The 14357-nt window shown below is 38.2% G+C and overlaps 1 protein-coding gene across 3 annotated transcripts in view; it reads left to right on the plus strand.

Annotated features, from left to right (window-relative positions):
- The window catches only part of LOC129803635 (neurogenic protein mastermind), a 123079-nt gene extending 109465 nt beyond the window's left edge, over nucleotides 1–13614 (plus strand). For all 3 annotated transcript variants that reach the window (XM_055850345.1, XM_055850346.1, XM_055850347.1), the window contains 4 exons: nucleotides 7965–8480; nucleotides 8541–8943; nucleotides 9017–9241; nucleotides 12929–13614. In XM_055850345.1, the coding sequence (XP_055706320.1) occupies nucleotides 7965–8480; nucleotides 8541–8943; nucleotides 9017–9241; nucleotides 12929–13449 (1665 nt within the window). In that variant the 3' untranslated portion in view covers nucleotides 13450–13614. The remainder of the gene's footprint in view (nucleotides 1–7964; nucleotides 8481–8540; nucleotides 8944–9016; nucleotides 9242–12928) is intronic.
- Nucleotides 13615–14357: the final 743 nt, after the last annotated feature.

Below are 14357 nucleotides of genomic sequence, written 5' to 3' on the forward strand. Positions count from 1 at the left end.
CTGTGAAGGTAATAAGAAGTAAAAAAAAAAAAACAGAGACGAATGAGAGGTTGAAGAAGATACGACAACGCAGAAGCAACTTACACAAGATTTATGGTGAAATCAATTCAATTCCGCTATCTTGTGGTTCTTTTCTTTTCTAAGCAATCTTCTTGGATGTCTTTTTGGTGCTTTTTCCCATGTATTTGTGTCTATTTTGTCCCACCTCCGACTCTTCTTCCTCATTGAAATATCTCCCCTGGAACCATCCCGGATGAAATACCTTCAATTCTTGTCCAGAACATAGTCAAAGATGAAGTTGGGGAGTGAGGTACAGTGATGAGATGAGGTTGATGCGAAGGCATCTTCTGCTCATGAACTCGGGTGTTTTGCTATTAGTTGTGATTCTTTCATAATCACAGGTATTGCAATGATTCAATTCGGTCAAGTGCTGCAGATTGACCTCGTATTTGAAAGTTGTATCTCCATCTTATGTTAGAATGCCAACAATTCAAAATGTTGGCACCTAATGGAATTCATCCGGAAGACTAGCTATAGTAACGGCGAACTGAGGCCTGGGTGAGAGGCTACTGCTGAAGGAGGAGCCGAGAATGGAACTAGAAGGCTCTTGTATTGATGCTGCTCGTCGCCCCCAATATCTAATCTTATCTAATCTACATTCATTCATTCATTCATTCATTTTCAACCGCTTATTCCTATTGGGGTGGCGGGCCTATGATATCCAAATTAGCAGCCCACGCTTGTCGATCCTCCGCTACTTCAGGAAGATGTTCGGGTTTGATCCCAAGACGTTCCAAGGCAAGATTCTGAATTTGATTCAGCCACCTTGTCCTAGGTCTGCCTCGAGGTCGACGCCTTCTCAAAATGACTTGAATAGCTTTTCTGGGGAATCTTTTTCTATCCATGCGCTGAACATGTCCATACACTATCGAAGTTGTGATCTCTCGACTCGAAGAAGCAGCTCCTCGACTCTTAGTTCCTCACGAATGGCTACATTCCTCACTCGATCTCGACGAGTGATTCCCATAACCGCCCGAAGGTACCTCATCTTGGCAGCTTGCACTCGCGATCTTATACTTTTGGTCATTACCCAAATCTAATGACCATAGGTGAGAATAGGAATAAATACAGCTTTGAAAACCGATAACTTAGCCGAACGGCTGAGCTCGGCCTTCCTCACCATGCTTCCGCCAAGCTCCCTCATTACTGCAGAAGCTTGACCGATTCGCGACGATAGTTCGGTGTGAAACCTACCATCACACGTGAATAACACCCCGAGATACTTGAACTTCTTTACCTCTGTCAATGCTTTTCCATCAACATGTATGGTACATTTCACAGGCTGTCGATAAACCACCATTCCTCCGACTTTCTGTCGTTCATCTTCATACTTGTTTGGGCACAAACATTTAAAAAATCGATCAAGTGCGCGCTGAAGCTTTTCTTCGGAAGATCCGAAAAAGAACCAAATCATCTGTGAAGAGAAGATGGCTCACCCTGAAATCCCCAATACGAATCGCATTCCGCCCCCGACTGCGTTCCATAATCTTGTCCATGTATATTATGAACAACAATGGTGATAGAACACACCCCTGGCGCAGTCCAACACCCATCTGAAAACCTTCCGATTCCGACTTGGACCCGTTTACACGAACACAGCTACTATCTAATCTACTCTAATGACAATTTTAAAAGGCCTACTGTAAAATTTACAATTATCCTTATACTTCATGTGAGCAACACACATGCGCCATGAAGAAAGTCACTGTGCGTTCTCTTATGAAGTACTTACTCCTCTATGCGCTATTGAATGTGCTTTGGTCTCGTCGCAGATTTCCTGCAAGACCTCCACTGAAAATCCCTGAAAGTTCGATCGTCAACCCATTGAAATTTAAAAATGATTCTTTGCTTTTTACTGTTTTTCTTGCATTCGTTACTGGAAACATGGAACACATTTTGCAAGAGATAATTAAATTAAAACGACGAATAATTTTCAAAAAAATAATCACTTTATCTTGGGAAAAGGATCGTACCTCCATGGACGGTACATACTTCACTTTACTTATAAAAATCATCTTCATATCGAATTTGTAATAAAAGAATCACAACTTCCATAAGCTCATACAAACTTATCACTGCTTTTAATACTCAGAAGATGAGGTTTTGCTAAGAGAGTCCGCTTCTATGGGAGGAAAGTTCATTGAGACTCTTTGATTCTCAACATTTTTGGCTGAAAAGCCTTTCGCAATTTACGACTAAGAATGTTCCCTTCGTAACTCAATTCACATTTTATGTATTTTGTCCTTATTCAGTTAAGTTACTAAAATCGTCCACCATCTTTTAAAATTCGGTCTAATGCGATAATTAAGACCAATAAACATAAATTAGTCTGAGTAAAATGGCGTAAATTTGAGAAAAACAGTGACAAAAAGGATTTGAATTGGTAGCCTAGTTCCCGAAGACCTCCAAAGTAAGCCATAAGCCTTAGGTTTGAAGCCCGTCTGTAGGTTAATGTGTTTCTGTCTTCACTATATGATATGTGTATCGGCTTAAAGTTTCTCAGTTTTAACTTCTAATGTGTCGTAGCTTTTCATAGATTTTATTATTTCTCCTCGTGGGTTCTTTCCATGAATTAAGTTGGTTGTATGTATATTTTTTAAATTGCCTCAAATGCATTTCCATTGGAACACAATCAGAGCGACAATTTTTGTTTAACAAAATCTCATGGTGAGGAGACTCCCTCAATATTATCGTCATAGTTGAATTGCTGTGAAAGTGGCGGGAAAGTTTGAGAAGCGATGAGGATTGGAGCGAAATGTATGCGGATAGGAAGGCAAAAAGAGTGTCTTTTTCTTGTATGTGAGTTGGATTTTACACCAAGAACCGTTTTATGGTGCATTTGAAGTTGTTGGCAAAGTACGGAGGGAGTGTTATTGATTGGTCAGTTAGGCAAAAAGGGAATTCAACATCTCTATGTTTCTCTATCTCTTCTATTTTCAAAAACCTCAACAAAAGTCAGTGTAGCAATTGCGAAATGCTCTTGTTGCGCCAATCTCTGGTGAGGTGATTGTCTCTCGGCAAATCTCTCAAACCACAAATTGAAGGTATACCATACATTGAGGAAGAGATCTCGTGAGATTTCATCAGAAATCTCTAGAGAATTTGCCATGAATCCTTCCGCGAGATTCTTCTACGCAGAAATGTTGGGAAAACCGAAAAACGCAAAGAGAAAACAGTGGCGTACCTAGGCTGTTTGTCTCCCAGGGGCTATAGGTCTTATTCAGTCAGTTCTAGGAGAATCAAGTGTAATGATGGTTGCTGTATGGCGCTATTCCAATGAAAAGGGAGGAATCTTTCTCGTGAAAATTTTTTAGTACATGATTCTTCTCATGTTTTTCTGCATTACCGACTTTCTTATTTATTGGTTGCTGTCCCGACTGTTTTCCCCAGTCCTTGTCGTGTTCTAAAACCGCCAAACATTCGTGACAGAAACCAGCACACACTGTAGCACCCTCTATCCCAATGAAACCTACATAGAGTGGAGGCATGACTTATGGCCAAAGGACATATCTGCTTACAGTTATTGATCTTTGTAACCAATTAATGCAAAATTTGAACTGTAATTTCTTTCATTGAGTTTCTTTCGATATATTCAAATGAATTTACTACCGGAAGCACAAGCCTCCAAAAGCAAAACGGCAGAAAAGCTTTCGTCCTTGGCAGATTCAGTACAACCAAATGTCCCTACCTAAAAAAAAACATACATAGTCATGAATGCGCAACGGCAGAGGAAAAAGAGAAAACTTAAATAATAGAGAACCGGTGAACGTTTGGGCATGGGGCAGCTTGGAAAAAGACGTTTTTCTCAAAGCTTTCATCTTGGAAGGCTTATAGTCCGAGCCGAAAGCTTTGGAAAAAATCATTATGGAAAAACTGACGTAGACAATACAATGAATGACCATCGGACATGAAATGTTGACAATACCCAGGAGATTCCCCTTTTAGACTCGAGTAAGTGTGTAGAATGTTGCACAAAAAATTGTTGTTCAGTGAATAAAATGGGCTCTCTCTTTGCTCCAGTCACTGATGAAGGCTTGGAGACCGAGCCGAAAGCTCTGAGAAGAGTTGATGTTTTTCCTGGAGTAACTCCAAATTCCCCGACGAATGTCCGGTTCCCATATATTGTTTGGAAAAAATCGTTTTTTTCTAAGCTTAGGGTCGAAGGAACACCTCTTCGACAGGGAACCGCTATTGACACTTTTGTCAAAATCTTGATTTTTTTTTTAAAGTATCTAATAAAATATAAATAATATGACGTTTTTTCCTTATAGTCTACTGTTTCTGAAAAGGCTTAGGTGTTCAAATTTCGTATTCCAAATGGTACAGATTATAATCTGTATAGGGTATCAATAGGTCCTGACAAGACTTCTTAAAGTGTCAATAGGTGTTCCTTTCACCCTACCCTTTACCTATTTTTACTAAACGATGGAGACTGTACTAAAACAGACATGTACTAAAAAATGTTCAAGAGAAGGATTTCCCCTTTTCATGTCTGATGACCTTAAGAGGATGCGAACCTGCGACATTTGCAACATACAGCATATGCTTTACAACTTTGTGTTTCTGTTGTTTTTTTCCTGTACATCAATGGTTTAAGTGTCACTCAAGGCGACTACCCTCTTCGCTTCGTCCTAGGTACGCTACTGTCAAAAAGACTTGATTTCTTTTAACTTCCTCTCTTCCTCTTGGACGGTCTGCTTCTTTCGTAGAATTCCGTGGTCATTTTTTTTTTAAAGAAGATATTGTCCATAGCATTTTTTAACAGTTTCTAATGAACTTTTTGAATTGAATTTAATAATTTTGGAAGAATTGTAAAAAGATGTAGCAAAAGGATGGCTTTCAGGCAGATAATAAGTTTGAATATAAAAAAATAATAAAAATAAAAGAGATCACAATCCCTCTTGGACTGAAATGAATCCATGGAGTTGTTGGCACTCATGACATGCAATTGTGTGATGGTTTTGTAATACAAAAGAGTGACTTTGGCATATTGGTGGGAAAGAGAGCGAAAGAGGTCAATCGAAATAAGTCCAAAGTTAATACAGATGAAATGCTCATGGGTGAGAGCATTTTGTGTGTATTGACCGTTTTTCCAGCCGTAAAGTTGGAACTGAGGGTTGGAGGGGTAGAGAGTGTGAGTGAGATGGCAAATGATTTGTGGGGGAGGGTGCGAAAGGGACAGAATGATTATCAAGAGGGGAGACAGTGAAGCATAAGCATGATAAGTGACTCGACAAGAGCAACAAAACAGAAGCATCAAGAGAGTGACTCCAGAGCGACGGCGATGGGGAGGAGGTCATTGTTCTCTTTGGCTCTCATGAATGTGTGGTTTATGCGGAGAATGAGAGAGTGACTAACATACTATGTTGTGACATGCTCTTAGGAGATTCACCTCTCTTCGCTCTCACTGTCCACTTGCCCAAAAATTCCCTACGATCTTCCTTTAGACGAGGAGTGGGGGAAGAATCTCCATTCTTATGCATCTTGATGCTTTTTTTTATAAACCAAAGAAATTTCGAAATGGCTCGAAGGATCAGAATTACCCAAATCGGGTGGAAAAATAAAAATTTCCTGATATTCATGTAGGATTATTCCAATAATTGTTTTTAAATATTTAATGCAGAGGTGTGCAAAAACTGTTGAAACCAAATTAATGTCAAAATAAATTTGTTATACAGTAGAGTCTCTCAAATTCGAACGACGTTTGGATTCAAAATGTCAATTGTGGGGTTATGTTAAAAAATTCTTATTCTGAATGAATGAAAATCATATTTACGTGCTTCTTCCTGAATGTTTACATACATTATGATCGTATAAAATGAAAAGAAAGTATGTTACCACTAAGACTTGTTAGAAAGTACGGGAATTTGATTCAAAGTACAAAAATCGTGAAAAAATCGTTCGAATTTAGGAGATGAGAAATGTCAAAAATACCCTCCGAGCGTTCGAATTTAGAAGACTACTGTAGTAGCGTTTTGACCATTGACGTACATGTTTCATTTCACGTTTATTCGGTTTCAACGGTTCTTGCACGCTTCTGATTTAATAGTACCATTAAATATTTCTTAATCAGGTTAACGAATGAAACCTTTCTATATCGGGTCGAAGGACAAGAGTGTCTTAATAAATTTGAAGGATTAAATATTGTTTTTTACAAAATCAAAATTGTTGGAAACAATTCAAAAACTGTTTAAAAATAAAATAAAAAATAAAAAAATAAAACAAAATTAAACTTCTCAATATCTCAATCAATTTGAAAAACCAAAAATTTGTAAATCCGGCTTAGGTATAATACATTTCTGAATCGCTTAAAACTTTAAATCAGATCTCAAAAGTCTAAGAACTAGGTTACAGTATCATATATTCATCAAACGGCTATAAGGATCAAAAACGTATTGGAAAGTTCTAATAACATTTTATCGGCTCGATATGATTGAAAAAAATATGGTTAGGAATGCCCGGGAAGATATGAATAGACGCCAGAATTATCTGCAAGTATAAAGGCTTCTTAATTATCTGGCTCGAAGGACGATTTTCTTGTTCCAAAGATAATTAGTTCACTAGTTGAAGACTTCATTAACGATAAGTCTGTGTAATTAGAAAATTACTGGATTCCTAAAAAAAATCAAAAATGTATCAAACAATTCTGGAAGTAATGGTAATGAGGGTCGAAGGATGAAGATATTTAATTTACTCGTTTAACACTCCATTAACGATCAGTCTCTATAACTAGGAAAAAATGCATGAATTGGATTGAAGGGTAAATTTCTTCAAACGGCTCGAAGGACCAAAAATGTATCAAAAATTCTTAGAGTTCTAGTAATGTTTTATCAGGTCAATATGATTGGACGTAATGTAGTTAGGAATGTCCTGAAGAATGCGAAATGACGCTAGAAGTATGTGCAAATAACTGTAAAGGCTAAATTATCTGGCTAGAAGGACGATCTTTTTGTTACGAAGATATTAAATTTACTTGTTTAACACTCCATTAACGATAAGTCTCTATAACTAGAAAAAAATCCGTGAACTGGATTGAAGGGTAAATTTCTTTAAACGGCTCGAAGGACCAAAAATGTATCAAAAAATTCTTGGAGTTCTAGTAATGTTTTATCAGATCAATATGATTCGAAGTAAGATAAGATTTTGCCAAGGGTCAGTTCTCCATTTCGGATATTCCGATGCATCCACGCCACCAATTGGGCCCCTTATGCTTCCCCAATCCTATTCTATCTTATCTCCCGATACGGGTAGCCGCTCAATATCACAGCTCTGTGGGCAATCAGTGCCGCTATTATATCACAGCATCCCTTCTCGGTGTGTGTTTGGGATCAGTGACAGCGAATATTTGTATCGACTGAAGTACCACTTTCATGTTGAAACTCGTTTTCGTACCAACCTCTATTGTTTAGGCGGTTCATTTTTTTTGCCAATATGCACCATTGGCATTATTATTCATTCATTCACTGGACGAATTCAAAGCCTATATGGCATGAGAAATCTTTTTTCTGCTGCTGCTCAGCTTTGAACCCAAGACCTCGCAGTCATAGAGCTACTACTGTATCTATTGACCCACTCGAGGCTCTGATTCGAAGTAATGTAGTTAGGAATGTCCTGAAGGATGCGAAAAGCCGCCAGAATTATCTGCGATGTAAGGGATGTAAAATTATCTGGCTCGAATGACTGTTATCTTGCTCCGAAGATATTTATTTCACTTCTTTTAAGAACAAAGTGTATCTTTATTCAAAGCACAAGCAATGAAGGACAAATGTCAAGTGTCAAGTTGTCATATGACATTTAATCATGGATGACAGCATGTGGCGAAAATGATAGAAAAAACATCGCCAAGGAACAATTCAAATTTTAACGTTGAAAAAGATTCATTGAGTAATTTGATGGTGTTTTAGGTTTCTGCTGGGCAACATCTCCACTTGTCGGGTGATCTCAAGAACAGCAATGTATCCGTGGCAGCCCAGCAGGGTGTCTATTTCAATCAGCAGTCTCAGCAACCCACCCAAACACCACAGTCACAAGCTCCAGCATCCACAGCGGCTGCTCCGGGCTCGGCGCAGGCCGCCCAGCAGAATACTCAAGGTATCGGGAATGATTCGTACTCAGTGTCGCAGTCGCAGACCATCAACTTCACACAGCAGAATATGCGACAGCGACAGCAGCAGAGTGTCGGCGGAAGTATGGGTGCCGGCAATGGAACAACCGCTGGCGGTGGTATTCAAACAATGGCAGGTGGAACTGGTGCTGTGACAAATCCCAATATGTCAGTCCATGGAAATGCATCCCAGGCACAAATGGTGTCAATGTCACAGAGTCAGCACATGTCGGTGTCGGGAATGGTGCAAGGGGGAGCTCCAGGTGGTGGAATGGGTCAACAATCTGCCATGGGTCCCAGTGGTGGTGCAGGACAGGTAGGTTTCTTCCACAGAACGTGTTGGAGAGTTTTTTCTCAATGTCAATTCGCCCTTTAGGTTAATAATCCAATGTCAATGGGTCCTAATATGATGAATCAGGGTGTTCCGGGTCAAATGGGTGGCATGGGAATGAATCCGATGACTGTGTCTGGTGGTGGACCAAATGGAATTGTTGGAGGTCCCAATGCCATGATGGCTGGTTTGGGTGGGGGTCCAAATGGTGGCCCAATGGCTGGAATGCGTCACGATCCCACCAAATTTATGCAGCAGCAGCAGATGATGCAACGAGCCCAAGCGATGCAACATATGCAGGGTGCTCGACCACCACCACCGGAGTACAAAGCCGCTCAGGCGCAAATGATTCAGGCACAGATGATGCATCAGGGTGCACCTGGTGGCAGATTTCCCAATTCAGCAGCGGCCATGAGACGAATGAGTCAACAGCCTATTCCACCGTCAGGTATGATTGCATTAGCTTCTTTGCTTTTAACAATTGAATTGGGAGTCTCATGGGGATCTTTTGAATATTTCAGGTCCAATGATGCGGCCTCAACACTCAATGTATATGCAACATCCCAATCATGGGGGTCCACGAACAATGGGTCCCTATGGTCAACGACCACCAAATGTGCAAGTAGGACCTGAGGGAATGCCAATGGGAAGTCAACAGGAGTGGCGACATATTTTCATGTCACAGCAGCAAAATATGAATTTCAATTCAGCAGGAATGCGCTCCAATTTTAATCCCAGTCATCAAGGTAAATATTCTTACTTTTCCCAGAATCATTTTATCCCAATTGAATAATGTGTTTCCATTCGGTGCGTTTCTAGAACTGCTTTCGAATTAACTTGTTACAGCAGACTCTCTCTCAATTGGGCATTTGGGGCGAAATGTCATCCGGTTTATCGATAGATTTGGGCGTCAAATCCTTTGTAAATTCCACAAAAAGCACTCAATTATAAGGAATCACGATAAAATAGGAAGAACTACAGCAAATTTGAGCGAATTAGCTTCATAATTAAGCGTTAAAATTGTCAACAAAATTTGACGCCCGATTTAAACAACTGTACAGTAGACTCTCACTCAATCGGCTCTTTTTAAATCGGGCGTCAAATTTTGTTGACAATTTTAACGCTTAATTATGAAGCTAATTCGCTCAAATTCGCTGTAGTTCTTCCTATTTTATCGTGATTCTTTATAATTGAGCGCTTTTTGTGGAATTTACAAAGGCTTTGACGCTCAATTCAATCGCTAAACCGGATGACATTTTGCCCCATATTCCCGATTGAGAGAGAGTCTTCTGTACCTCGATTTACATGCCTTTTAAATGTGATTAGAAAACGATATCTGTGCTACTTCTAATTGTGATGTTCCTTAATTTATACCTGAAAGACGCAAAAGCTCCAATCGTTATGCGGCTCTGAAGGCCAATTTTCGTTTTGCGTTCTTTTCCACTGTGTTTAAATGCAAAATCCATGTGTTAACTTTAACAATATTTATTTCACTTCGAAATTATTTAAAGTAAATTTATTAACAATTAAGGATTACAAAGAAAATTTACGAAAATTGTAAGATTGTTCGAGACGTGACACGTGCCTTTGAAAGAGACATTGACAGAAATGACAAGAAAAAGTGCAGAGTGAAGTTGACCACAAGTCCATCCCCACAACAGTTCAAACAGCGATATCCTTACGGATTTCCACGGACTTATCCGTCAACAGATCTGACGGCGTTATTACACTTGCACATTAAAATTTTAATGAGATTCACATTAATTGTCGCTTTTGAGCGTCCAAATATGTTATTTGTGTCTTTGAGTCACTTAATATTCAGGGTTTTTCTATTTATTGATAAAGAAGTTGACTTGACCTGCAAAAATAAGTTTAAATTTACCTAAAGCATAAATATATTTCACATTAAAAAATTAAAGAGAAAATCGCATTAATTTTTCGCATTAATGCTATAAATCAATTTATATCAAATTTTGCAGGCCAAGTCTACCTTTTTATCAACAAATAGATCAAATTTTGAATATAAAATGATTCAAACACACAAATTACACATTTGAACTCTCACCAGCGACAATTAATGTAAATCATATTAAAATTTTAATGTGCAAGTGTGATAACACAGTGAAGGCAAATTTTTGAAACTCACTCGCAACGTCACCTTTTTGGTGGCCGAGAGAAGTCGACTCGCATCCCCGCAGATTATTGAGTACATGCAACGATTACTTTACATTATAAAGGAGTCGTCGCAAGAGGATTTGAATTTGCGAGGTGTGCGAGTGGATTTCTCTTGGCCAGTAAAGAGCTGACGAGTGTCAAAAATTGGCCCTCTATTTTTAAATTCCAAGAAGCGCTTTTTGGACATTTCTGGAAACGATACTGTATCACTAGAAACCTTTAAGTTATCTACACACTAGGCAAATTATTGCAATAATAACATTTTAAAGTGATATTGAAATAAAACTTCAATATTGAAGCGAATATTGAAACCAATATTTCAATATTTGCCCACATACTGAACAAATTGACTTCAATATTACAACTTATTAAAATACCATTCTAGTCAGAGATTCAGTTCCTTTCAAACATCGAAAAACTCTTGGAATTAGCATGTTTATGAACAGGAAGACATTTCAGAATATCATCGTATACAGCACCAGAGAATTCTGCAGTATATCCTCCTAAATTCTTCCCATTTGTCAGGAACTTCTCTCCCCTACTTCCTGCTGAAAATCTCAGATCTTCTGGGATTTTGTTGTATCTTTCGTCAAGTACGCCCGGAATACTCATGTTGGTCAGAAGATTTCTCCTGGTTCCTCCAGGAAATCACAGAATTTCTTGGATTTTCTTCTGTATCTTGTCAAGAACATCCAAAATACCCAGATTGGTCAGAAAATTACTCCTGGCTTCTCCAAGAAGTCATAAATTTTCTTCTGTATCTTGTCAAGAACACCCAAAATACTCAAGTTGGTCAGAAGATTTCTCCTGGTTTCTCTAGGAAATCACACATTTTCTGGGATTTTCTTCTGTATCTTCTCAAGAATACCCAATATACCCAAGTTGGTCAGAAGACTTCTCCTGGTTTCTCTCGGAAGTAAAAAAATTTCTTTTGTATTTTTTCAAGAACACCCAATATACTCAAGTTGGTCAGATGATTTCACCTGGTTTCGCCAGGAAATCACAGATTTTCTGGGATTTTGTTGTATCTTTCGTCAATTACGCCCGGAATCTCATGTTGGTCAGAAGATTTCTCCTGGTGCCTCCGGGAAATCACCGATCTTGTGGGATTTTCTTCTGTATCTTCTCAAGAATACCCAATATACCCTAGTTTGTCAGAAGACTTCTCCTGGTTTCTCCAGGAAGTCAAAAATTTTCTTTTGTATTTTGTCAAGAACACCCAAAATACTCAAGTTGGCCAGAAGATTTCTCCTGGTGCCTCCGGGAAATCAGTGATCTTCTGGGATTTTCTTCTGTATTTTGTGAAGAACACACAATATACCCAAGTTGACCAGAAGATTTTTCCTGGTTTCTGCAGGAAGTCAAAAATTTTCTTCTGTATCTTGTCAAGAACACCCAAAATACTCATGTTGATCAGAAGATTTCTCCTGGTTTCTCCAGTAAATTACAGATCTTCTGGAATTTTGTTGTATCTTTTGTCAAGTACGCCCGGAATACCCGAAATATTCATATTGGTCAGAAGATTTCTCCTGGAGTAACCAGGAAAATCTTTATAAAATACAGAAGAAAATCTCAGAAGATCTGTGATTTCCTTGAGAAAACAGGAGAAATCTTCTGACCAACTTAAGTATTCTGGGTGGTGTATTCGACCAAGTGCACAACAAAATTTCAGAGGAACTGTGATTTCCTAGAGGAAGCAGGTGAGAAGTGCTAACCAAGTGGGGTTTTTGGGAAAATTTGACAAAATTTACAGCGAAATTTAAAAAATCTGGGATTTTCTGAAGGAAGCAGGAAGAGATGTGTCTTGACTTGGATTTTGATCTTGAATGTTTTTATTTATGAACAAGGAAATCGCAGCAGTTCTGTGATGTTCTGAACGAAGATGATTCCTGACCATTAAAAAATATTGAAACTTTTATGTCAATAATTTTTTTCAATGTGGAAGCAATCCTTGTCCAATATTGGATATTGAAAAGAAATATTGCAATAAATTTTGTCTAGTGTATAACGAGCTTTACGCAATTATAGAGATACTGTATTTCGGATACGTTTCTGTATTTCTAAAATCATTTTGATACTTCTTGGAAAGTTTCTGTGCTTCGTGAATGCATCACTGTTTTTTTCTAGAAATTTTTCCAAATTTTCTTGGAGTGATTTCGCAATTCTAGGAAACCCTAGAAACTTTTTTTCTACCAAATGATTGAACCCGACTTTTGTTTGGTAGAATCACAGCTTAAGGGGTTTGTTTTTCCCTTTAGGCTTTGCCATGCAGAATTCGGGTAATGGGGGTGCAGGTGGTGGGAATATGCAGATGACACCGATGCAGCAGCAAATGATGCGTAATCAGCAGCAGCAGAATGGTGGCCAGAATCAATTGGTTGGTATGAATCAGAGCACAATGCAGCAGATGCTTGTGCAGCAGCAGCAGCAGCAGCAGGGCATGATGAATCAGATGCAAATGAATACGATGCATATGTCGCAGACACAGTCAATGTCACTGCAGCAACAATCTGTGATGAATAATTTTAGCCAAACGACGCAGCAATCAAATGCTGCAATGATTTCCAATGGGCAAAATCAGCAGGGTGCGCAACAGGCACAGCCAACTTCACAGCAAACCCCACAGACCACCAGCGCCTCCATCAGTCCCAGTGGCAATGACTTCAACTTTGAGTTCCTCGAAAATATTCCCGTTGGTGATTCATCGGGTTTCTCAGCACAGGATCTGTTCAATTCCCTGGACAATGACAGTTTCAATATCCAAGATATGCTCCAGTAAATGCCACACAGTGGTGGTGCATTTGTGAAAATTTTGTGAGAAAATTGCTGAGAAAAACCACGATGAAGTTGCCATGCGTACGAGGACACAAAATCACGGTGAGTGTTCAAAATAAATTTAAAAAAAAAATAAACACCTAAAATTAAAAATAAAATGACAAAAAAATCCTAATCCCAGATAGCCACAAAGTATAATGGTTTTAAAAAAAAAATCATTTAAAATATTTGGAAAATATTAAAAATATTTGTAAAAATTTTCCACAAGTGGAACAAAGAAACAACAAAAAAAAAGTGAAATTTGTTAACAGAGTTCGTGGATGGAAAACCAAAATGGAATAATCAAAATTTTTTTGAAATGAGATATTCTTTATTTAAAAAAGAAATTTATTAAATTTGTGAATAAGAAAATGTATTATTTTTTTTTTCATCTTTCGCACGAAAATTGATATTATAAATTTTTGTGGGAGAAAATTCCAGATATTTTTGCCATAGCGTGAAAATTGTTTTCTCTTTCAATTAGATCAATTACTTTCAATTTTTTTTTTTTAAATTTAGGATGGATCGTGAAAAATTTAGAAAATTTCTCTATGACACTTTGAAACAGTGATTTACTCTTTTTTCTTGTTGCTCTGCGAATAATTTTCTATTGCGTAAAGAAGGTTTATTTTCGAGGTTTTTTGGTAGTAAAATGATCGTGGATTTGGTTTTACGGAAGAGATTTAAATTGTTTAGAGTGGAAATGAAAGGTCTAAGAATTGCCATCAACAAATTGTAGAAACAACAGCAGAAGGAAATGAATCACAGCGAAAATAGGAACAGTTGGGCGAAAATTGAAACAGTCGTGGCGAAAATAAAAACAGTCAAAGCGAAAATGAAAACAGTCATGGCGAAAATAAGAACAGTCATGGT

The sequence above is a fragment of the Phlebotomus papatasi genome, chromosome 2 (assembly GCF_024763615.1).
Source record: "Phlebotomus papatasi isolate M1 chromosome 2, Ppap_2.1, whole genome shotgun sequence".
NCBI lineage: Eukaryota > Metazoa > Arthropoda > Insecta > Diptera > Psychodidae > Phlebotomus > Phlebotomus papatasi.